The 23,771-nt window shown below is 45.5% G+C and overlaps 2 protein-coding genes across 3 annotated transcripts; one reads left to right on the top strand and one right to left on the bottom strand.

Moving 5' to 3' along the window:
• Window positions 1-986: 986 nt before the first annotated feature.
• On the bottom strand, window positions 987-6,987 carry tmem222b (transmembrane protein 222b). The gene is made up of 6 exons (XM_048993601.1): window positions 6,815-6,987; window positions 5,666-5,750; window positions 4,363-4,394; window positions 4,134-4,230; window positions 3,822-3,952; window positions 987-3,594 (listed from the first exon to the last, which is right to left on the bottom strand). The coding sequence occupies exons 1-6, from the start codon at window positions 6,931-6,933 to the stop codon at window positions 3,507-3,509; spliced, it is 552 nt and encodes a 183-aa protein (XP_048849558.1). The 5' UTR covers window positions 6,934-6,987; the 3' UTR covers window positions 987-3,506.
• Window positions 6,988-10,253: 3,266 nt separating this feature from the next.
• Window positions 10,254-15,301, top strand: paqr7a (progestin and adipoQ receptor family member VII, a). Of its 2 annotated transcripts, XM_048994142.1 has the most exons (3): window positions 10,254-10,430; window positions 11,328-11,446; window positions 12,540-15,301. In XM_048994142.1, exon 3 carries the CDS (start codon window positions 12,565-12,567, stop codon window positions 13,624-13,626), a length of 1,062 nt encoding a protein of 353 aa, XP_048850099.1. In that variant the 5' UTR covers window positions 10,254-10,430; window positions 11,328-11,446; window positions 12,540-12,564; the 3' UTR covers window positions 13,627-15,301. The 2 variants fall into 2 exon arrangements, with proteins under 2 accessions (XP_048850099.1, XP_048850098.1); XM_048994141.1 differs by having other exon boundaries at window positions 10,254-11,446.
• The last annotated feature ends 8,470 nt before the right edge of the window (window positions 15,302-23,771 follow it).

Raw genomic sequence — 23,771 nt, forward strand, 5'->3', positions numbered from 1 at the left:
CCCTGCCTTGTGCCCATTGCTTCTGGGATAGGCTCCGGACCCCCTGCGACCCAGTAGGATAAGCGGTTTGGAAAATGGATCGATGGATGTTAATCTTAAATGACACATTTCAGAAATTATCTTAGATAGAATGTAGTGCAATGCAATGTTTTAAATATACATACAAATGCGGGTCAAGTAATGGGGGAGTGGGTTACTCTGATCACCTGTTACCTTTCTTAAAAATATCCCAGTATCACACGGAGAAGAAGTGGAATTTAATTCAGAGGACACAAACCCAGGCTGGTACTCACCTGCTGCTGAATTTCAAAGGGAGACCCTGCACCTGCTTTTGCACACTTCAAGCCCTGCACATACCCATTGACTAAATCCTTTGCTTAGTCATTTTCAGTATACAATCCCTCAAGGACACACCAACTTCTGCTATCCGTTAGTAGCTGGAAAACATGCTACTGAACATGATTTACAAATTCACCTGAGATCTTTAGCTCAATACATATCTCAGATAAGTATGTAATAAATGGTCCTACTAAATAATTTATAATCCTTTAGAAGAATGTGGGCAGCATATCACCTGGAGCAGTAGGAACTGGGCTTCCTCATATTTTCTTCTTTTGGAAAGGTGGGAACCAACACATGATGGGAATCTTTCTTAGATCTGGACACTTTAAGTAAAGATAATTGCAATCATCAGACTGTTGAAAATTCCACTTTCCTGTGATACTTAGATTGTTCTCTGTATAGAAAGAATAAAGAAATAGTCTCATGACAAGCAAAATGAGTGTCCAAGACACCAGGCTGATGATTGTACCTCATTGTACATAAAAAAAATTTCAGGTGGAAAAATGTAACCTATTTCTAGACATAGTTTTCAACTTTTATTTATAAGTGACTTCTATTAGCCATCACACATTAAGCCTTTATTCAATAAAACAATGGCTTGATTAGTTAAAATGCATGACTAGAATTGTGCTGCAAAGCATTACTTATTTTATAATAAATGTTTATTGGTTTTGCAAATGCAGATCACCTCCATACAGCCCATAGATCTCATAATACAGAACCCATAAGACCAAGGTCATAATTATGTTTTACACGTGTCTAATGCTTTTATCCAAAGTAATTTAAAGTTTATATGTGCTCCCTGGGATTTGAACCTACAACCTTCACACGAATAGCTCAGTGCTGTACTTAAGCTGTTTTGTTTTATAGTGTAGAAGAGTGGATCAGTACAGTATTACAGGATATGGATCGACACAGAGTGCACTCATACACAGGACAGTATGACACAGAATGCTTACATCCACAGAGAAACCATCAGCTGGATCATCCACTCTTTCCCTAAGCAACAGCCACACCACCTACATGCACAGTGGCAATGCATGAGTAACTGGAATATGGGCCCAGTGCACAGCCCACTTCCCTCAGCAGTATTACCTTAGACACCAGGACAGCAGAGGTAGATGGGCAAAGTTGCCCTTCTGATTAGACCCAGACCAGTACCGAAATATTCAGCTATGTGATGTTACTTGAAAGCAGAAAAAAGGCAGCAAACTGCACTTCCTGCCGTGAATACATGTAGAAACAGAGGTGATGTTTCATTGGCTTTGCTTCTACATCTGTATTATCTACTTCGAAAGCAAGCGTCCAGTGTTAATGTCAGGCAATGCACACTGACAACTGGAACAGAAATGATGAAGACAGACACCTTCATTAGTTATTAAGACCCAATTTACATCATGATATGTATGCTAAGTGAAAAAATGACTCATCTACTAAATATTCTAAATTGACCATCAGAGATAAACCTTACCTATACAGCTATACATATATTATTAAAAATTCAATGGAAAAAAATTGCATTATACGAGCAATAAAAGGCTTGTTTAGCAAATGTGGGTCATCTGTTTAGAGGTTATACGTGACCTCAGTACTTGCATGAACGTTCCTAGCAGTCTCACGCTTCAATCTCTTCTAAATGGAGAGGATAATATTTCTGAATCTCTCTGAAGCTACGGGGAGCCTCAGAAGCTGTTAGCTGTTTCCAACGAGATGATATGCAGCCTTTGCTGGTGACGCCACTGAGAATGGGCTTGACCCACAATAACATAGAGGAATTCTCTCACATGTAATAGTATAGCAATTGGTTAAACTCCAATGTCCTACAATACCTTGGAACCAAAGCAAATTCACCCAGAAAGCAGAACGTTTTTCTTGTTGGTTTGCAGTACATGCTAATGATGTGCTGTTATTTGTAAAACCCATTCAACCACCACACTAAAAACAAAACCAAACAACAAGGCAACATTTCCATCCATGAGGTTCATGACATGCCAGGCTGGTGTTCACCTTCAAGTCAATGACACACAAAATGAAGGAAGACTTTAGATTTAAATGCTAAGGGAAGATTTCAAACAAGTCATTACAAGACAAATTAATCTCACTCACACTGATAAATAGTGAACAATCAGTTCAGGCAATCAGTTAATGGAGAGCCAGAGAAGACTCATCTACCCTGTCAGCAGATCCTGTGAAGATACATAAGTGTGTGTTCAGAAACCCATCAGATACAAACAGTAAGAACCCAAAATGGAAGATCACATTAAAACAAAGAAAAACGTGCTGTATCCCATCATGCAGCCAATCACATGCGAGTGCTTATTCCATTCTAAAAGTTAATTTGCATTTTTTTGTGTATTAATCCCTGGGATTTTTTTTTGGGAGTGTCTTTGACAGGATGTCAGTTTCCTGTTTCATCCTTATTTGACATTCGGCTCTCTCTGGAACAAACAAGGTCCGATCCAGCCTTCAAAGTCCAACTGGAATCCCATGAATGTTCTGCTGCATGCGGAAGGTTCTAGGTCCACATTCTGTCATTACTGTGGTAAGAACAGGGCTGCCCAGAATAACGTCCTTTTGCATAAGGGAAGTTCTCTGTAGATGACACCTCAGAAAAGCAGGTGGCCACTTTTAGATCAAAGAAAAAATATATGCAATAAATTTGACATTTGCTCCCAAAAAATATTTCTGGTAATTTCTTCTATTGCAAACAAGGCATCATCTTGGATTAGTTTCCTTTCATTGTGGTGTGTGCATGCCCTACTCTATGTACTGTACAGTGAATTCCTCTGTGCCGCCAAAGATGGACCGAGTCCGATTAGTCAGTGAAGACCAACTTTTAGCATGAAGACCTCAGAAGCATGAGATGCAAAGCACTGTGTTGAAGGCCAAGGTGAAACACCCCATTTTTGTGGAGAACGTTCCTGTGCTGGCATGGGGTAGGGCAGTGAGACTAATGTCACATCTCTTCCTGCTACTCTAAGTACACCACATCAAACACTATTAAAATGCACCCTACAAAGAAAAAGAAAGACACTGGCTCCTTCCCTCCTCTTCCTTGTCATCTTCATCGCTGGAGGTTTGTGTTGTGTCTCTCTGACTCCCCCGTTCACCTTGTCCCACAGCTCCTGTGCCCCCCCAACCCCCACCTTCTGGCTGTCTTTCGGTCACCGTGTGTTAAGGGCTAACCCCACTGTGAGGAAGACCCCGGTCAGCAACAGGAACGGCAGCCAAGTCTTCAGAAAGCCCGCACAGCTGAGGAGAGGGATGCAGAGAGAGGGATGCATTATCTCACTGCACAGATTGGGGAAGAGTAACAATCGCTCATTGTACTGATGTGAAGAGCAAGAAACATTAGTTCATTGTGCAGATGCAGTGAGAGCAGCGCGCTAATGCTTTGCACTAATTTGCGCAAAAGACAAATTACCGCTGGCGAGCCCGAGAGCGGCCTGAAGTGCAGTGGGATCACCTGTGTGCCTCACCTGACATGTTTGCCGTGGATCAGGGCCAGCAGGCATAGGTTCACCATGTTCCAAGAGGTGCTGTTGTCATAGCGCATCAGGTTCAGTGCCATGGCAACGTGGGAATGGCAGTTGTCACAACAAATGTTGTGCTGAAAAACGTGCAATTAGAAAACATGAACATTATGTAGAAAAACGCATAAACCTACACAATCAAACAGCAGAAACACATGCTGAAACACAGTCACCAATCATTAACACCATGACTGATATGACGCATCCCGCACAATCAACTCAAATCAAGCATCATATGAAGCGCGTCCCAAGCCTCACCATTCTGTGCTTGTACTCCTCCGAGGCATCGTGCACAGCTGTGTCCCAGGCATTGGAGCCGCTGACATACACTTTGCTCACATCCAATTTCCAGTACCTTCATGATGGCAACATTACAATAATGTTACAACAACATTACAACCAGTACAGTGTCACATCAGTTATCTACATGAAACCCGAAACCAGTCCCCTGGCATGTTGGACAAGCGGTGGCCTTTAAAGCACTTACTTTGTTGGTCGGCCAAAAGCCATGTTATCCTCCTGAAAAAAAAGACAGTGGTCAAGATAAGACACAAGCTGCTCAGAGCTGGGCCCTTATTCAAAGGCAGTAAACACAACGAACTGACATCCAAATGATAAATTAGGATTTAACTCCCCCATGTTGGCACAGGATATGACAGTGGATTTTATATGGCAGTGGGAGGTACAGTGTCTTGGCTCGCTTGTCACAAACTGCATCACCCTCACTGCAATAGGATGCAGAGCATACGGCAGACTGGCTGCAGTAGGACCACAGACATGACCTCTGAGTCCCCCAGAGCTTGCAGCGCAACTTGCAGAAGATCCACTAGGATCTATTTTCTTCCTGGAAGTAGGAATACAGGGTGCAGGACTGTAACTATAACCAAGCCAAAACCGAAGCCTGAGGACCTGGAGGCCCTGGGTCACTCCTCTTTCCGCCCAGCCCAGCAGAAGCAACTGTGGCTGGCCACCAGCTGCCCTGCACGATGCCACGGTCCCCTGCACTGCGACAGGGACACTGTCATTTCCATAGCTACCATTCACGTTACTCCTGTGTGCAAAAAGCTGGGAGTCTGCACTGGCTGCATTGGCAACCTAATGCCACTCAGGGTGGGGGGGGATCTCGACCCAGGTCACCTCTATTGGTGCGCAGATTGCAGTTACATCCACAGGAAGCACTGTTACACCACAGATCGGGTGGGCAGAGCGATAAAAACTAACATAGGACAGTAGTCTGATTAAATGGCGTAGTCGAGCTATAAGTTAGTTGTGCATGTAAACGTAAGGGATTAAAAATACCAACCAGTGTTCAGGCTGGTGTGGAAATACCTGTTGACGGATCTTTTACTTTAAATAAATGTGCATTTATTTAAAACCAGCCTAATTCAGTGTAATATGTTACCAGATCTTCACGCTTACATGTATCCCACTGAGAAATACTGGTAATGTGTGATCAGGTGTCGGTGTCTGAATCAGAGAAAATAATTCTTTGGAGTTGGTGGTGGGTGAATGATTTGTGCGTACATTCAGTTTTAAATGACGTCAGAGGTGATCTGCGCATCACTAGCCACCGCCACCTTGTGTAAGAGCCAGGAATGCCAATGAGCTCTCAGACCGGCAGAGGACATTTGTGCTCTGTGTGCCATGACTACAGCATCAGTAATCGGAGTGACTGGTCACCAAATGCAGGAAGACTGCTGGAATCTTATTCTCATTCAACGGCAATGACAGTGAAACATTCAAAAGCAGAAGTAAATTAAGGTTTTGATGCTTGAGCATGGTGTACTCACAGAGACGAAATACGGGCCAGCAAAATCCCTGATCACACCGGAGGAAGTACAGATACCCATGTGACCGATGAATGGAAGAAACCACCTGGACGAGCGAGAGTGAGAACAAATGTGCCTTCATAATACAGAAGTGTAATCATGCTGTAACACACCGCAATCAAAGCTGAACTTAGCCAACAGGGAGGCTCAACACCTGAATATGCAGCATCATATTTCATTACATCCAGCAACCGTTACACCTTTACTGCTTTTCACACAAGAACAAAGTTAAATATACGTAGACATGCATCCAAAATGAACACAACCTGATGGCAGCCAAATGCAGTGTGATAGGCGATGGTGCAGATGCGGTTTATGTGGTCATTGAATAGTCTTATTCAGTTCTTCCGTAGCCCCTGCTCCAATACTACTAACACTGTTTGTACTGTGTTTTATCACTGTTTTATCACTTCTATGTCACTTTGGACAAAAGTCTCTGCTAAATATGTAAAATGTTAATGTAAGGGTGATGGTTTTAGAACTATTCACCCTCTAATTTTCTGTATCAAGGCATTTCTACTAAGTAGGACATTACTAATGACCTGATTTGTAATGTCCTGGATATAAAAGGTAGTGTTTTACCTGGTACAGAAATATTTAATGTTTGACAAATATAAAAATTTATAACTTTTTACAATGATGACAATGATGTTCAACCCTCTAAGCCAGAAGTTTTTGTGGCCACCCATCAGTTTTCTCGAAGTGGCCATGTCCCGCTGAGTCTTTGGCTGATTTTGTACTGACGAAGTTTTCACAGCATATCCATCCATCCATCCATCCATCCATCCATCCAATCACCGCTTCACAATGCCGTCGTGATGACGCGTGTGTCCACGTGATAGAGAATAATAATTAACATGACTAACACCGTCTATTTACTTTTTCCCAGCGGTATCATGCGGAAAAACGCCACCATTGGAAATGGTAATCCGCTTCAGGACCAAACATCTGTTGGAGTGATGGAAAACAAGCCCGCTAACGTTAAATGGAATCGGAAACAGTGCTGTCACACTATCGAACTGCCTTCTTCCTACGAAAAGCATTACTAGTGCTCCAAGACACCGAGCCACGATGGAATAAAACATCACATTTGAGACAAAACTAACTTACGATAACACTGGGATAGGAGTCCAAACGATGCAGTAGGGGTAACGACTCGTATCGGCATCGATCTTCTCGAACCCCCCGTGATAATTCTTCATAGTGTCTATCTCAGCCACATCCGCCATCACCAAAAGTGAAAAATTAATTTCATCGCTTCCGCGTTCTTCTTCTTCCACTTGTTCGGATCCACTTCAGCACCGTGTAGGCTGGACAGAGGTGCGTTACTGCCACCTAGCGTCTGGGAGCTGGCGACAGGTATAATCACTGAGGATACCCCCGGACAAGCCACTGGAAGATGGATGGATGGACTGATGGATGTATTTACAGCTGGGGCACGATTTCCCTTAAATACCTTAATGCATATTTGCTCTGGATAAATGGTTATGTTAGAATATAAGAACATAAAGTTACAAATGAGAGGAGGCACTTCAACTCATCGAGCTCACTTGGAGGGAATTAAACTAATAATTTAAAGTTGGCAGGATCTTGTCACGTTCAGATTTGAAGGAATCTAGGGTCTTAGCTTGCATTACCCCCTTGGGTAGACTATTCCATACTCCAATTACACGCTGTGAGAAGAAGTTCTTTCTCAGTCCCAAACTAAAGTGTCCCCACTAATTTTTGACTGGGGCCACGGGGTCTTGAATTAGAACTCACTTTGAAGTAACAATTTGGATGAGCAGCACCTAAACTTGTTAGACTGAAATACAACAGGCATTCATGATGTTTTAAGCCTGCCCCATGTGTCATGGTGGCATAAGTGAGGGAATGGCCAGTTCAGCTCAGTGTTAGATAGACAGGCATTGTTCTAGTGGCAGAAATCACCTAATCAGCAGGAAATGTCTGAGCAACGCTCCAGTTACGGTGATCAGGGGCTCATGCTGTGGTACTGAAACTGTCTGAGCTTTAACAGGTCACACTGAAAGGTCTGAGATTTAAATGTCATCAACATTTTTCAAAGTGAGACCATCTTCAGTGTTCTACATGCTTTATATCAAGGCTCTTCAAATCGGCCCCCTCAATTCCAAATCCAGGCCATGTTTTCAGTTCTCCCAGGTAGTTAGTTTAATAATTACTGATGCTGATTGGCTACAGAGGCTTCACACCTGGCGCACAGGTAAAGGGATGCTGGAAAACCAGCAGTGCTTGACTCTCGAGGACCGTGATTTGAATAGCTCCGCTCTATAACAAGACACTTATCATATATAAAAAGAAAAAGAATAAATAAATATTGCTAATTAATGTCTTATAAAAAAGGGTCTGAACAAAAACTCAGGCAGTGGGGGGGGGGGGGGGGGGGTCCTCACATGCTCATCGATCGCTGTCCCATTGTCGCTGAGGTCCACTGACTGTTCCATCTTACTGGAATTGTATTAAGAGACATTAAATACTGTCCTCACAGCCAGCAGCTAAATAGCTTCTGTTACCCTCAAAAGTTCTTATTGAGTGGCAAGTCTTCAACAGACTGCAAGTCCTGCAGGGTCAAGCCTCGGTGGTAAAGGGATGCATTTAAGAGGCATCCTGTCTAATAGGCCCATGTTTTGTCCCATGTCAAGTGTCGCCAAAAGATCACAGTTGTGTAGTGAATCGTAAGGTACCACAGACAAACTAAATCTTTCACACTTTTCATAGTATTATTATTTTTTTTAAGTCAACAAAGATTCTCTCCTTTTCTAAATTTCATGACTGAAAAATTCCAGAAAGTAAGGCGGCAGTAATTCACCGCGCAGAGACACTGACCTCTAGTGGCTATTTAAATTATTCCAGGAGCAGCCAGATAGAAAAGGGAATCTCACACACTTTACAATACTGCTTGAAGGCAGAGTATGTATGACGTCCACACTTATTTTTAAGTAAATTTAAAGACATATTTTATTAGATATATTGAACTTACATATGGTGAAAAAAAAACACTTTGATGGGAGAATTTGAGAAGGACGCAGGATAATCAGAATCAGCTTTATTGGCTGTTTACACATACAAAAAAAACTCGTTTTTTTGTCACTCTCAGTACACTTAAGAGGACAGATATACAACAAAAAAGGGCTACAAAAATACAGTTTGTACAGAAGGGATTTAAGCCAGAGGGCCATAGTGCAAAAGTGCATAGTGCAAAATGCTGGTTACTATGTATACATGAGGTAGAGTGGATGCTTGGTGATAGCAGATTATTGCACAAGTATGTCCTTGATACTTAAGTGTTCATCAGAGTGACGGCCTGTGGAAAGTAAAGGTCCATATGTCTGGCAGTTTTGGCATACAGTGCTCTGTAAGCGCCTGCCAGAGGGGATGAGTGTGACCAGGGTGTGATGGGTCTGCAGGGATTCTGCCCATTTCCTGTCTCTGGCCAAGTCCTGAATGGAGGGCAGGTCTGCACCAATAATTCATCCTGCAGTCCCGACTGTCCGTTATAGTCTCTTCCTGTCCTGTTTGGCGGCCGAACCAAACCAGACAGTGATGGACGTGCAGAGACCAGACTGGATTATTGTGGAGTGGAACTGAAACAGCAGCTCCTGAGGCAGGTTGAACTTCCCCAGCTGGTGCAGGAGATGGATTCTCTGCTGGGCCTCTTTGGCAGCTGTGTCTCCTCGGTTGTGAACGAGGGTTAATGTGTCCTTCAATGAGTTCTGTCGTCGTAGAACGACAATTAAAATCACGTTTAATTCTTTTATTGCCATTGTACGGAGTACAACAACAGTCCAGACAGTGCATTCACACATAACGAGTAATTAAAAATGTAAACTAAAGTGTGCTGAGTAGAAGAAAAATTTACATATGAACAACTTAAGACATAAGACATCATACAGGACATAATTACATAATAAAACACAGGCATAACTAGTGTGCAGTGTTGAAGAAAAATTGACATATGAACCATTTTGGACGTAAGACATCGCAAAGTACATAAGTTAATAACACGATATACCCTGTATGGGCATGAAAGACCATAAATAGCACAAGGTGCAGTAAATGCAACCACCAGTGCAGTTAATACGGATAAAATGAGGTCGGATGTGAACATCCCAGTGTTGTTTTAAAGTGACTGTAGTGGCAAAAATTGACAAATGAATACTATTGGACATAGGACGTCACACAAGACATGACATAATAACCCAACGTGTATGGGCATGAAGCACCATAGATAGTGAACTCTAAACGGTCATGGCAGCAGCCAATAAATATCTACATTTACATTTACGGTATTTGGCAGACGCCCTTAGTCAGAGCGACTTACATAAGTGCTTTGAAACTCTGCGATGAATTTCCGAAGCTAGCTCAATAAGGACCCAAGCTATGAATACCGTCTGTCTGAAAACTCCGTTGAGTAGTGCAGAATTTTTTTTTAAAAAAACACACACCAGAAAAAGAGCCGAGTAAGAATACAGAAGTACTACGTCAGGTATTTCTCAAAAAGGAATGTTTTGAGTCGTCGCTTGAAGACATTCAAGGATTCAGCTGTTCGGACATCTAGGGGGAGTTCATTCCACCAATTATGTGCCAGGACAGAGAAGAGCCGAGATGTGTGTCTTCCTTGTGCCTTGAGGGGAGGTGGGACCAGTCGAGCAGTGATGGAGGATCGGAGTGATCGTGGTGCAGTGCGGGGTGTGATGAGGTCCTTTAGGTAGGATGGTGCCAGACAATTTTTGGTTTTGTATGCGAGCATCAGTGTTTTTAATCTAATGCGGGCAGCTACAGGAAGCCAGTGGAGGGAGCGCAGCAAAGGAGTGGTGTGGGAGAACTTGGGAAGGTTGAAAACAAGACGAGCAGCTGCATTCTGAATCAGTTGGAGGGGACGGATGGCGCTCAGTGGTAAACCCGCTAGAAGCGAGTTGCAGTAGTCAAGGCGTGAGATGACGAGGGACTGGACGAGAATCTGGGTAGCCTGAGTGGAAAGAAATGGACGTATCCTCCTGATGTTAAAGAGGAGAAACCGACAAGAGCGAGAAAGACTGGCGATATGTGAGGAAAAAAGCATTCTATAGAAATGCTGTTGTATTACACAGGTATATAAAAGTATAGACATTTACTTAAAATACTTAAAATGATAAACTACACCTATAGATTTATATTATGCATTCGAGCTGAAAATACTATTTCTGATAATAAGAAAAAAAATCTATTAATAATACACCAACAGATGTAAGGCCCGAAATAACAAGATTTTTATCAACATGTAAGAGCTACAATTGGTTTGGGTTAAGAACTACAAAATTAGACAAAAGCAGAATACAGCAAACTTTCATGACACCACCGCCCGCTCGCCCGCCCCCGGTTTTTTCGCTTTCCGGGTTAGCGAAGTGTGGAGGAATAGGTCCCAGCATGACACAGGCAGACTTCGGTGCGACGCAGGCAAGCGCTAATCTGTTAAAAAGCGTTATCCGTTTCGTTTCCTTGTGCCCATTGCTCGTCTCATGCACGATTCAGAAGTGAGTTCACTGCAGCCTTGAGCAGCAGTTCATGCTGTTGAACGTCCTGCGCCCGCCCCGCTGGATAACAGTGCGGGTCCGCTACATTTCAGCTGTCACTCAGCGGCGGGGCGGGGTGCGAGCCTGGCCCCTGGGTATAGAACACAGAGTACTACCAGCGAAGTGCGACCGGAGAGGAGCGACTTCTTCTGAAGAATACAGCGATACTAAGGTATGGATCAAGTTATTCATAGTACTTCAAACTTAATGGGGCCAAAATATGAATCAACGCTTTACATATCGCATTTGTCATCTTTTGGGCGTGCGATTCTTGGATGGCAGTGACAGATGATAGATGAATGTACAAAAGTGGCTTGATTTCCCCAAGTAACATTTAGAATTTTAGCAAACAACATGACAGTAACCAGTTTTCCCCAGTTAACTCTAATATCGCACTGACCCAGTTTACATAGTTATTTTTATTTAGGCACGATACGACGTGAACTGGATGCACGGTTTAGTTAAATTTCATCGACATTAAATTATGTTTTGTCCTCATCCCCTGACAAGGCAGAATTCTCAAAATCCACATTTACAATAGAAGTACTCTGTTAACGAAGCTCGCATAGATTTTGATGTATATTAGTGTCATTTATGATGCACACTAAAGAAAATTATGTTAAATAATAACACTCTTTTTTTCAGATTTATACAGTACACGTAAAACTTATATTTGTGAAATTGTCAAGAATTTTGAAGCAAATGTTATCTGTAGGCAGAGAGGGAACCTTTACATCGAAGCCTATGTACTAATTATAAATGAGTAGAATATTCTGTGATAGACGTCTTTCCTTGCTCTCCTCTGATGTTGCACTTTGTCTGATGTTGTATCAATGCTCTGCTATCAGAAGCAATGACTCTTGAACTGGGAAACTGCACAGTCAAAGATTTTCCCTTGATAAGGGTGACAAATGCAGTGTCTTTCACTGCTTCAGCTTAAACATGGAAAGTATACCGGTCCGTACAGCTGGGATCCCTAGTTCTGGTCCTGAAGGGCCAGAATCCAGCACAGATTGCAGATTTCTTTGAAATCAGTGACAGGTTCTCAGGCTGGTTGAGTGAAAAATGTTCCTTTCACGCCTTTTCTTCAGGCTCCACCATGTCATACCTTTGAAGACACCCAATCCATAAAATAGTTAGAAAGGTTGCTCAAATTGTACTTCATTTTTTTCTTCACAATAAAGATTGCATCTATGAATTATATTCTATAGAATAGTGTGTATACATTGTGTACTTCTTATATACGACTACTGCATTTTTAATAGGCTGAGCCCACCTGATCGAGCAGTCATGGTGACTGTCGCCATGGAGAGGAGCGGCCGTTTGCCCGTGTCCCTGCAGCAGGTGACCCACAGGCTGGTGACGGTGATACCCTGCCTGCCAGCCACCCTGAGGGACAGTGAGGTGCCCCACTTCTTCAGAGAGCGCCACGTCCTCACAGGCTACCGGCCATTGCACCAGGACTGGCGCTACTATCTCCTGTCCCTCTTCCAACGCCACAACGAGACGGTCAACGTGTGGACACACCTGCTGGGGGCGCTGCTGGTCCTGGTGTGGTTCAGGGAGTTGGCAGAGGTGGTGGACTTTGCTGGCGATGCCCATTCCTGGCCTCTTCTCATCCTCCTCTTGTCCTCTTTCTGCTACATGAGCTTTAGCGCAGTCGCCCACCTCCTGGCTCCCCGCTCCGAGCTCACTCACTACGCCCTCTTCTTTCTAGACTATGTGGGCGTGGCCCTTTACCAGTACGGCAGTGCCGCGGTGCACTTCCACTATGCAGTGCCGGATGATTGGCCCCACTGGCTGCTTGGCCCGTTCATGCCAGTGGCGGCTCTGCTCTGCTGCTTCTCCTGCCTTGGCTGCTGCTTTGGAAAGTACTGCAGTCATAGCTCTCCAAGCTCCATACGCAAGCTGGGCCAGGTGCTGCCGTCCGCCTTGGCCTATGCCTGGGACACCAGTCCAGTGTTCTGGCGCCTGTCGGGTTGCCTACCGGTGTGTGAGCTGGACCCTGCTGCCCTCTTCCACGCCGGGCAGGTGGTCTTCTTCCTGGCCAGCGCCCTCTTCTTCACTCTGCTGCTGCCTGAGCGCTGGCTGGCCGGACGCTGTGACTTCCTGGGACAGGGCCACCAGCTCTTCCACACGCTACTGGTTCTCTGCACCCTGTGCCAGGTGCACGCCTCACACCTGGATTACCGGGGCCGCCGCATGGTGTACCTTCGTCTCCATGGAGATGGGGAGCCCACCTTTCTCGTCTGCCTGTTTGTGGCTGTGGTGCTCGTTTGCACATCCATCGCGATCGGCATGACCAACAAGGTGAGCCACTTGCTAAGGAGCAGAGACGGCAAGCATGAGTAGTGAGGGTGTGACTTGATTGAGCCCCCTAAGGCCCCATGAACTTTCACTGGACTTTTAAAACTTTTAGAACTTTAAAAACTTAGATAAGCACTAGGTATACTGAACACCTCTGAGTCCAAAGAGCACTGTCTCTCAGTGTAAAAAAACCTTCAGTGAAAGCTCTTTCCTGTAGGTGTGTTTATCCTCTGTTAGCTTGAATCAATCTGTATGAGCAGATGGGCTGCTTGAGTGTCTTGTGTCATGCCATGTAGATCATTATTTGATGTAGAAGCTCAGGTGCTTGCTGTAGAATGTCGAGATCGCATGAGGTTCCACTGGACAACACTGAGCTTGAATCAGCAAAACATAATGTTTTTAGAAGCCTACATCATCTGAGTAAAATCTGTGGGGGCTGAACACTCATTGAGCCTGGATGCGCCACTAGTCAGCTGAATGTAAACAACCACATCCTGTGATAACATCACTCAACTTTAACCACTTCTTCCCCAGGATGCATTTAATCAGCCATTTTGCTTTTCACAGACGCTGTCCTTTAATGCATCTGTTTACCCAGCAGCATCTGTTAAAAAGGGGTTTGTAAAAAGCCCCCTAATTGACAACTTTTACCATTTCCAAGCCCCCTTCCCATAGTAGGGGGGCCTCTGTCCCTGTTCATGTGCCTCTTCCTCCTAGGCACCGTTATCTATTGTTCATAAAGTTCATCTCACACACTGACATTGACCAAAAGCTGATGCCATTTTTGGATGGTGCAAGAGTGATAAACAAATATTGTGTGAACTCTCTGACTATTTCTTATCAAGGGAGAGTTGAGCTGTCTACCTCTATTCAACCTTTGCTGTGTGCTCAACTGGACTGGTAATAGAGGCTTTGACAATGATCTTCCAATCTCTTTGTTCAGTACGGCATTAAATTGTGGTCTCTAAACATTGCGTCTCCCTAATGGGTTTCTTATTGGACATTTATTTATTGAATGGATCTTTTATTCCGAGCCCGGCAGCAGTCACACAGAGGAGGAGAACTAGGCACAAAGTCTTAAAATTGTTTATCAGTGTTTTTTAAGACCATAACTTTTTCTGTATAAATCAGAGCTATATAATATGCTTTATCCTGGGAATTGTAATGTAAAGATTTTCTTCCAGTGTTTATATTGTCATGCTTTTAAAACATTTATATGGAGTTTTCCATCCTTAATACAGAAACATACAAAATTAACATAAACAATAGGCAAACAGGAACACCCAGGCCTCTCCCAGCCTTGTGCTACATCAATGGTCCAATCACTCTTATTGTATTTATATGTTCCTGTGTATAAACCAAGAAGAAAAAGTTTAAGATGCAGTGGAATTGGTTTAGATCTTATTTTTCCCATCACAGTTTGTACATCCTCCCAAAATTTTGAATTTTTTCTGAACTCCCTTTCACTTCAGTACATGCAAGACAAACATCTACAATAATTTTATTAAGTCTGTTAAATTTCTCTGGTATGACCTATGTTTGCATTAGCCAATTGTATGGCAGTAATTTAAGATTTGCATATATTGTTTGTTTATTTACCTTAGCACAGGCTATTTTCCGCTGTAATTTCAGACTTTAAATCTTCTCTCTATACCACCAGTTTATACTTTGAATTTTCCATTGATTGAAATATTAATAAATTATAATGGTCTTTTCCTTACATGACCTCAACTTGTGTTTGTGAAGGTTTCCTTAGCATGTGTTTCTGTTTTTTGTATATATTTGTATATTGAAGATACTTGTAAAAAAGTTTATACTTGCTTCTCAGCACTTCAAATGATATTATCATGTCTAAATCAGTGTGATGTAAATCTGTAATATATTTTATACCTTTGGAGGCCCAAACCTTGAAAACAGGATCTGCTCTTCCAGCTGTAAACTGTTGGTTGCCCCATATTGGGCTAGACTGAGACAAAGGAGTGGCTCCTCTTAAATATTTCTGAACATCATATAAAATTTTTATCATGCGCTTAACTATTGGATATTTGGTGTGTCCAAATATAGGTATGCGGGAAAAGGAAAGTTCAGATGCTGAGTTTCCATATATATCCAATGTGGGTGATCTCTCCCAGAGAAATGGATCATGATGGACCTCAGTTGTCATCAGTTAGTCCAATGTTATTCCATACTGTATATTACATACGTTCATTTCTCCTTTCATCGACTCCAACATTGCCATCACTCCATCAGATGTAGCTGTAAAATTAGCCCTCATCTCCGAAACTGAGGACAGCGCTAGGCCTGTAACCCCACCAGCGGGTTTTCCTACGGCCGCAGCTCTGCCGGCGGCTCCATGCTCTACTGCCGTAAGAAGTGGGGCCGGAGCGTGGGTCACCGTAGCAAATAAACTTGGTAACTTTCACCTGTATTCCCAGTTTCTGTCTGTTTCCCAGCTTCCCAGTTTCCTACTTTACACACAAAGATCAATTTGCCAAAGACGTGAGCAATTCCCGGAAGTAAAACTCCATTTACCCAAACTGTAATAACATAAACGAACACGCTAAATTGCCTTAGCAGCACGTAGAAAAGAAAAAAATTAGGCTTTAAACAGTGTTACCCCTTTTTACCAACTAAGGCTGCTGTGAAATACAGCAGCGCTGAGCAGACCTAGCCAACCCGAGAGCGGAGAATGAGGAGGAGGCTTGGATTGCGGGGAAGGACCAGGCTTTTTTATTCACTTCTTACCAGGACTAATGCAAGCACCTAAGAAGCAAACACAGGGAGGTCAGAAACTGAACGGAACAGCTCACACATGGTGGATAATTGACGCAATGCCAAAGACACGTGAGAATCGAACACAGTTTGTGCAAGACAGGAGCAACACAACACCGGCACTTCTCAAACACTAATTAGGTAACCCTCAACTATGTGTCTATTTCTTGTAAATGTCGTAAATAATTTGAAAGTGATTTGATCATCATTAACTACAGACTTCTAAATGTCTTTTTGAGGTTTTGTAACTGACTGGTTAATTTTTTAACTAAAGGCTTGTGTAGTGTTTTGATGTAATAAATGATGGTGAGAAGAAATATATCAACCAGTCCTTTACTAGTCATGTTGCAGAACTCGCGCATACGGGTAACATCCTGTCCAACCTCATGCATAGTACATCCTGTATAGGTGCTTCCGCTATTCAAATAGAGGCACACAACACAACATTTTCCCCTTTTTTTAAGAAGGAGCACCTACCCTAAATATTACTCAAAACATATGAGGTAAACGTCCTGTGGCTTAAAGTAGTAACATTCCGTTAGCTTATTCTTGGTCACATACAACGAAATAAAGCGCTTTCCAGAAATAGTAACACGGGTATGCGGAACTAACCCTACTGACTGCAACATCACCGTGATGTGCATTGATAATTTAACAACGGAAAGTAACCTAGTGAAACACCATATGCATCACGATATGAAAGTGCAGCATTCAAGTGACATAGTCCTTCAGCCAGGTAGGCTGGGGAGCATCTCGCATGGGCCTAGGTTCAGGAGAATGGTTAGCTGGATAAGCGTCCTCCTTTGTAGACGTAGTTGTAGTGTCAGGAAATCCAGTATGGTGGGAGGCATTCCATGTATTGCCAGTACTCAGTCTATATGTACCCTCACCAACCTTCTCCCTTATTGTAAGAGGGTCGCTGAACTTCCTGTGGCCCTTAGGCACATGTAGCGGGTTTCTCACACGCACCCTGTCCCCTTTTTGAAAAGGAGGAGGACGAGCACCACGTTTGGCATTAGTGTACGCCTTCATTTTGTGCTGGTGCTGGCTGAGCCTGCGACGTACGTCCATGCCGGTCTGTGTAGGCGCAGGAGTGGGAGGCAGCAGAGTCAGCTTTGTGGCCGTCCACAAAGTAGCTGGAAAGGGGAAGTCGCAGTTGTGGCGTGAGGAGTAGCACGGTAAACGTGCAAAAAGTCAGTCACCGCTGGCTTCTGTTGTTGAATGGCTATCTGTATCGTTTGCTTAAGCACTCGGTTAAATCTCTCAATTTGCCCATTGGCAGCAGGGTAGTAGAGAGATGAACGGTGATGGTGGATTTGTCTGTCTTCTAAGAAAGCAGAAAAGGCAGCAGAGGTGAACTGGACACCGTTATCCGGCACAATGCTGAGTGGGTTGCCATGACAGCTGAACACAGATGAATGAAATGTAATAACAGTGTCTGTGGTAATGCTCGGAGTAGAGGCAACCTCTGGCCATTTAATATAGTAATCATTTTCAGCACCTGGGCGGTAGATGACGTCATAGTTGTAGGACATGAGACGAGCAGACCATCTTGACACCCTTAGGCCAGCACACCCAACGCCCTTTGTGGTCAGCAGGGTCGTCAACGCCTGGTGGTCGGTCCGTAGGGTAAAGCGACATCCCCAAAGGTATGTACGCCATCGCTCAACAGCCCATACGCATGCTAGAGCTTCCTTTTCTACTGTAGCATATTTACGTTCAGCAGCAGAGAGAGTTCAGCATGCAAACGTCACAGCCCTTTCAATCTTGTCTGGGTCCACTTGTGACAATACGCCACCTAGACCATAGTCAGATGCATCTGCGGACACTATGCTATGCAATGCGGGGTCAAATAAAGCTAGGGCCTGGCTATGAACCAGCATTTTCTTAACGGTCTCGATACTAGCCTGTGCCTCATTTGTCCATTGAATAGCACAGTCAGTCAACCTCAGGCATGCTTGTATGGGTTCCACCACAGTAGCGTGGTTCGGCAGGAACTTGGAGTACCATGAAAGCAGTCCAAGGAAGGAGCGAAGAGTTGAGGCATCAGTAGGTGCAGGTGCATCAGCAATGGCCCATATACGTCCTGGGCCAGGTTGCAGTCCATCAGCTGAAACGATATGTCCAAGGAAAGGCAATTTAGGCTGGCGGAAACGGCACTTCTCTTCATTGAGTTGTAAGCCAGCAGATTTCAACCGATGCAGAACGACTACCAAAGCTTTGTCGTGCACGGGAATGTCACGGTCATGTATAATTATGTCGTCCAGGTACTTCTTTACCCCTGACAGGCCAGCAAGGACAATGCTCATCATTTTCTGAAATGTGGCAGGAGCTGAGGCAAACCCTTATGGTACACGACAAAAGCGGAACAAGCCATCATGGGTGATAAATGCTGTAAGGTCACGGCTGTTTTCATGTAAGGGCAGCTGGTAGGCAGCATTAGCCAGGTCAATTGTGGAGAAGACGGTGGCGCCTTTTAGGTTAGACAACAGTTCACCTATATGGGGCAGCGGAAATGCATCCACAATGACTGCTTTGTTGGGTTTGCGCAGATCAACGCACATGCGAATTTTTCCTGACTTTTTCTGAGTAACAACAATCGGTGACACCCATGCTGAAGCATCAATGCGCTCAATTATACTCGCAGCCTGCAGGTGAGTCAGTTCCCGGGCGTTTGATCGACTTAAAGGAGCCTTTTGTACTGCTCCCGTGTTAACTCAACCACGTCCTGATCTTCCCTTTGAGGTAGAGGTCCTCATTCAGGACATCCCTGCGCCTATTTCTCCCGCAAACTCTCGCCCGCCGAGCATAACTACCCGGTGGGAGATCGTGAGTTGCTGGCCAAACGTCTGGCTCTGGAGGAGTGGCGACACTGGCTGGAGGGAGCCCGACATCCCTTCCTGGTTTTGACCGACCACCGGAACCTGGAGTATCTCCAATCCGCTAAGCGGCTTTCTGCTCGTCAGGTCCGCTGGGCACAGTGGTTCTCCCGATTCGAGTTTAAGGTGCAATATGAACCCGGGAGCAAGAACGTTCAAGCGGATGCCCTCTCACGGCAATATGACCCACCAGCAACTTCGGATGAAATAACCCTGATACTCGACCCCAAGTGTTTCGCTTCTGCCATTACCTGGACCCTGGAGGAGACCATCCGACAAGAGAACGAGGGGAGACATCCACCCTTGGGGTGTCCACCCGGGTCACTTTATGTGCCCAGAAGACATCGAGAGGCGTTACTAAGGTGGGTGCACGCTCACCACAGCAGCGGACACCTGGGGGTAGGTACGACCCAACGCCTGGTGTCTCGGCGGTACTGGTGGCCGGGCTGGAGGAAGGACACACAGGACTACGTGGATTCCTGCCCAGAGTGTGCCAAAATCAAGGCTTCCCACCAAGCTCCCGCCGGTCTTCTCCAGCCTCCCCCAGTCCCATCTCGTCCCTGGTCCCACATCGCGATGGATTTCATCATGGATCTGCCCCGATCTAAAGGTAAAACCACTGTTTTAACCATCGTGGATAGGTTTTCCAAGATGTGTCATCTAGTAGCACTCCCCAAACTTCCCTCAGCGAGCGATCTAGCAGAGATACTCATCTCAACCCTGTTCCGCTATTACAGAATTCCGGAGGACATCGTCTCCGACCGAGGGCCCCAGTTCAGCTCTCGGGTTTCTAAAGAGATTTGCTAAAGTTACGCATCAACCTCAACTTGTCTTCTGCTTATCACCCCCAATCCAACGGGCTAGCCGAACGAACCAACCAGGAGGTGGCCAAGGCTCTCCAGATGCTATGTCGAGGAGACCCAGCCAGTTGGGCTGCTCACCTGGTTTGGGCAGAATATGCAATCAATGCCCGGGTGAGTTCCTCGTCTAACGTTTCTCCCATCCAGTGCGTTCTTGGATACCAATCGCCCCTCTTCCCGTGGGATTCCCCGGGAGGACCCGTGCCCCTAGTTGAGGAGTGGAATCGGAGAAGCCGGGGAGCTTGGCAACGGGTACAACAGTCCCTCCGAAGTCAGACAGAAAGACAGAGAGCCCAGACAGACCGCCGACGGCGTGCAGGAACAACTTACCGAGCAGGACAACTGGTCTGGCTGTCTACGAAGAATTTACGCATTCCGGGGTGCCGTAAGTTTACCGCCCGGTACATCGGTCCATTCCGCATTCTGCGCCGGGTGGGGCCAGTGGCCATCCGACTCCAATTGCCCCGTGTGTATCGTATCTGTCCTACCTTTCATGTGTCTCTGATCAAGCCTGCTAAACGTAGCCCCCTACGGACGGATTTGATCCCGAGCATGGAGACCCCGGTACCTGTACCCAAAGAGACGTTCTCCAATCAGATCCGAGCCATCCTACAATCCCGTCGCCGCCGGGGACAATTGCTGTACCTGGTGGATTGGGCAGGTTGTCCTCCGGAGGAACGCAGCTGGATTGCGGCCAGCTCACAGTTGGATCCGGTTCTCCGAACCGCATTTCATGCGCTGTACCCTGGCTCCCTGGCCGCGGGGCAGACCCTGTAAACGGCACCGGCCTCCAGGAGGCGGCCGTCAAGGGGGGGGTACTGTCAAGCCCATGCAGGCGAAGCCCGCCGGGTGCTCCGCGTCACGCTTGATGAACGAGCAGTCTTAAGCACAGATCACCGGCAGAACGGTGCGAAGTATTGAGCCATGTTAATGAGCCTTACCAAGCATTATTTTGTCCTGCGTCAACCCGTTCTTTCCTACCTGTTCCGTCCACCTTGTGTGCTTACCTTACCTGCTCCTTTTCCTCTCCCCAGACCCGCTCCCGAACCTGACCTTCCTCGCCCGCTGAGATCGGCATCTCCTGTTCCCCTTCCCCTTTGTGTTCGTGTCCCGTGTACTTTCGTCAGACGGACCTTCTGGCTTTGGACCTCTGCTCTTGGACCTCGACTACCCTTCTCGGTTAATCCCATCTGTACCTTTGCAATAGTGCTACCATTAAAGGCTTTGGTTGCACACATTTCTGGATCCCCGCTCCTGTTATTTGGCCGTTATCACACAAGGGGTCAAAAGTAAATGGGGATAAACAAAGACTAATTACAAAACCGGGGCAGGTAAGCAGGACATACATCTAACTTCGCAGAATTCCAACAATCAAACATACAAACAATTACAATGAACGAACCACTGGGGAACTGAACTGAGGAAGGGACTTAAATACTGAAATTAAACTGGGTAACAAGACTAACACAGGGCAGGTGAGGCTAATTAACAAAGACTGGGAAAACAGGTCACAGATAACACTAATAATTAAATCAAGGGACTGGGAGGGAAAAAGTGAGACACTGACAGAAAAAAGGAAACAGAATCTAACATGCGGGAAATAACAAAAATCAATAAAACACAATTAAGCCTCAAAACCAGAAACAATAACCTGAATACAAAATCATAGGACTAAACTGATACAAAAGAAACCCTAGGAACAAAAACAGAGGAAGGGGAATTTGAACACAAGACAGAGGGGTTCACAGGCAACCACATGCTCAATAAGTTGAGCCATACAGCTGACAGGGAGCAGGTGAAAATACAAAGAGTGACACCTGCTGGCCAAACGCGGAAGGGACACAGAATGGAACAACAGGAGCGGACCCTGACAGGTATAACATTATAATAACGTGCTACCGAAATGTATTATTTTGATGGAATTATTTTCTTTCAAAATGCTTGATGTGATATGATCCATATTAATAACATTCCAACAAAACACTGATCCCAAACACACAGCCAAGGAACCTCTCAATTGGTTGAAGAGAAAGAAAATAAAGCTGCTAGAATGTCCCAATCACTCGACTTGAATCCAATTGAAAATCTATGGAAAGAACTGAAGATCAGAGTTCATAGGAGAGGCCTCCAGAACCTTCAAGATAGGAAAACAGTTTGTGTGGAAGAAAAGGCCAAAATTATGTGACTAGCAATACATGTGACTAGCTTCTCCATACAGGAGGTATCTTGAAGATGTCATAACCAACAAAGGCTTTTCTGCTAAGTATTAAATAAATTTCAGTAAGCATGTTCAATACCTATTGACTGTGTCATTTCACTTTATTACACATAACTTAATTTATGGACTTATTTGTTTGATTTCTTTGTATGTGTGAATTACTTGGGTTGTTACCAACATCTGGGGTAAATTTCATGTCAATAGCCCCATTAGAAATATATTTATTGAGAAAAATGCTGATGCGTTCAGTGCTGATTTTCCCAGCTGTATCTCACATAACATTTATGTATCACCATATATTTACAGCATATACAGCACTCTCCGCAATTATTGGCATCCCTTGTAAAGATTTATAAAAATTAAAAAAATTAAAAGTAATAATAGTGCTGTCACGATCGACCGGTGAGACGAGTGATCGCTCAGGCAGGAGAGCGAGCAAGGAACAGGCAGGCAGGCAGGCTTCGGGGTAAACGGGGATTTAATTAGGGCAAGGGCAGGACGGAACACTGGCATCGACAAACATCAATGACGGACCAGGAACCAGCGCAAGACACGGACTTAAATACACAAGACTGCGCAAACATAATCAGACACAGCTGGGTACGATCAAGGAAGCACACGTGGATAATCAGGGGGGCGTGGCACACACGAGGATCGTACGAGCTGGGCGTGACATAACCCCCCCCCAAAGGTGCGATCTTCGGGCGCGCCTCAGGGGAGGCGACGGACGAGACGAGGGAGACGGGACCTGGAACAGAAGAACAAACCATTAACAGGGCACAGGGAACAGGACAGACAGACAAAATTGACAGAGGGGCAGAAACCAAGACAGGACCTGACACAGGATGGGAAAAGTGGACAAGCAGATCAGGAAGGGAGACACAGAGGGAACAGGCGGGATAAAAGGACCAGGAGTGACTGGAGGGAATACAGGGGGACGAGGAGCTGAGACGGGAGGAATGATGGGACGAGGAGCAAACATTGGAGGGACAAAGACAGGGGGAACAAAGACAGGAGGCCAGGGAGAGAAGGAGGGGGAATAAAGGGGAGCCCGAGGGAGCCCCAGCGGATGACGGGGAGCCGTCGGAGGGGCCGCAGGCGGCCGGAGCAGGAGGGGACCTCAGAGGGGTTGAGGAGACAGGGCGAGGGACAGACAGAGGGGATGAGGAGGGAACTGGAGGGAGCTGAAGGGGACCCTGGCGAGGGCAAGGAGAGGGGGGGAGTCGCAGCAGGCGGTGACGTCCTCTGACACGCAGGAGCGGGAGGACCCGCAGGCGACGGAGGAGCCGCCTCAGGGGAGCCCGCAGGCGACCGACAAGGAGTCGGTGGCAGGACCGAGGCAGGGCGATGAGGCTTCCGCGGGGGACCCGCAGGCGACCGCTGACCTGGCGGCCCAGGACCTGCCGGCGCTCTCCGAGCCCCAGCACAGGCGAGCGAGGGTGAGCCAGGGGGCAGGGCGGG

This window comes from Brienomyrus brachyistius, chromosome 23 (assembly GCF_023856365.1).
Source record: "Brienomyrus brachyistius isolate T26 chromosome 23, BBRACH_0.4, whole genome shotgun sequence".
In the NCBI taxonomy this organism is placed as follows: Eukaryota; Metazoa; Chordata; class Actinopteri; order Osteoglossiformes; family Mormyridae; genus Brienomyrus; species Brienomyrus brachyistius.

What these genes read in the sequence shown, in the direction of transcription:
- tmem222b (XM_048993601.1), bottom strand. Translation starts at nt 6,933, where the DNA reads ATGGCGGATGTGGCTGAGATAGACACTATGAAGAATTATCACGGGGGG. An exon ending in CTGGCCCGTATTTCGTCTCT is followed by an intron (nt 4,395 to 5,665) that starts GTGAGTACACCA and finishes CTTTTTTTTCAG; the next exon opens with GAGGATAACATGGCTTTTGG. An exon ending in AGGAGTACAAGCACAGAATG is followed by an intron (nt 3,953 to 4,133) that starts GTGAGGCTTGGG and finishes CACGTTTTTCAG; the next exon opens with CACAACATTTGTTGTGACAA.
- paqr7a (XM_048994141.1), top strand. Translation starts at nt 12,565, where the DNA reads ATGGTGACTGTCGCCATGGAGAGGAGCGGCCGTTTGCCCGTGTCCCTG.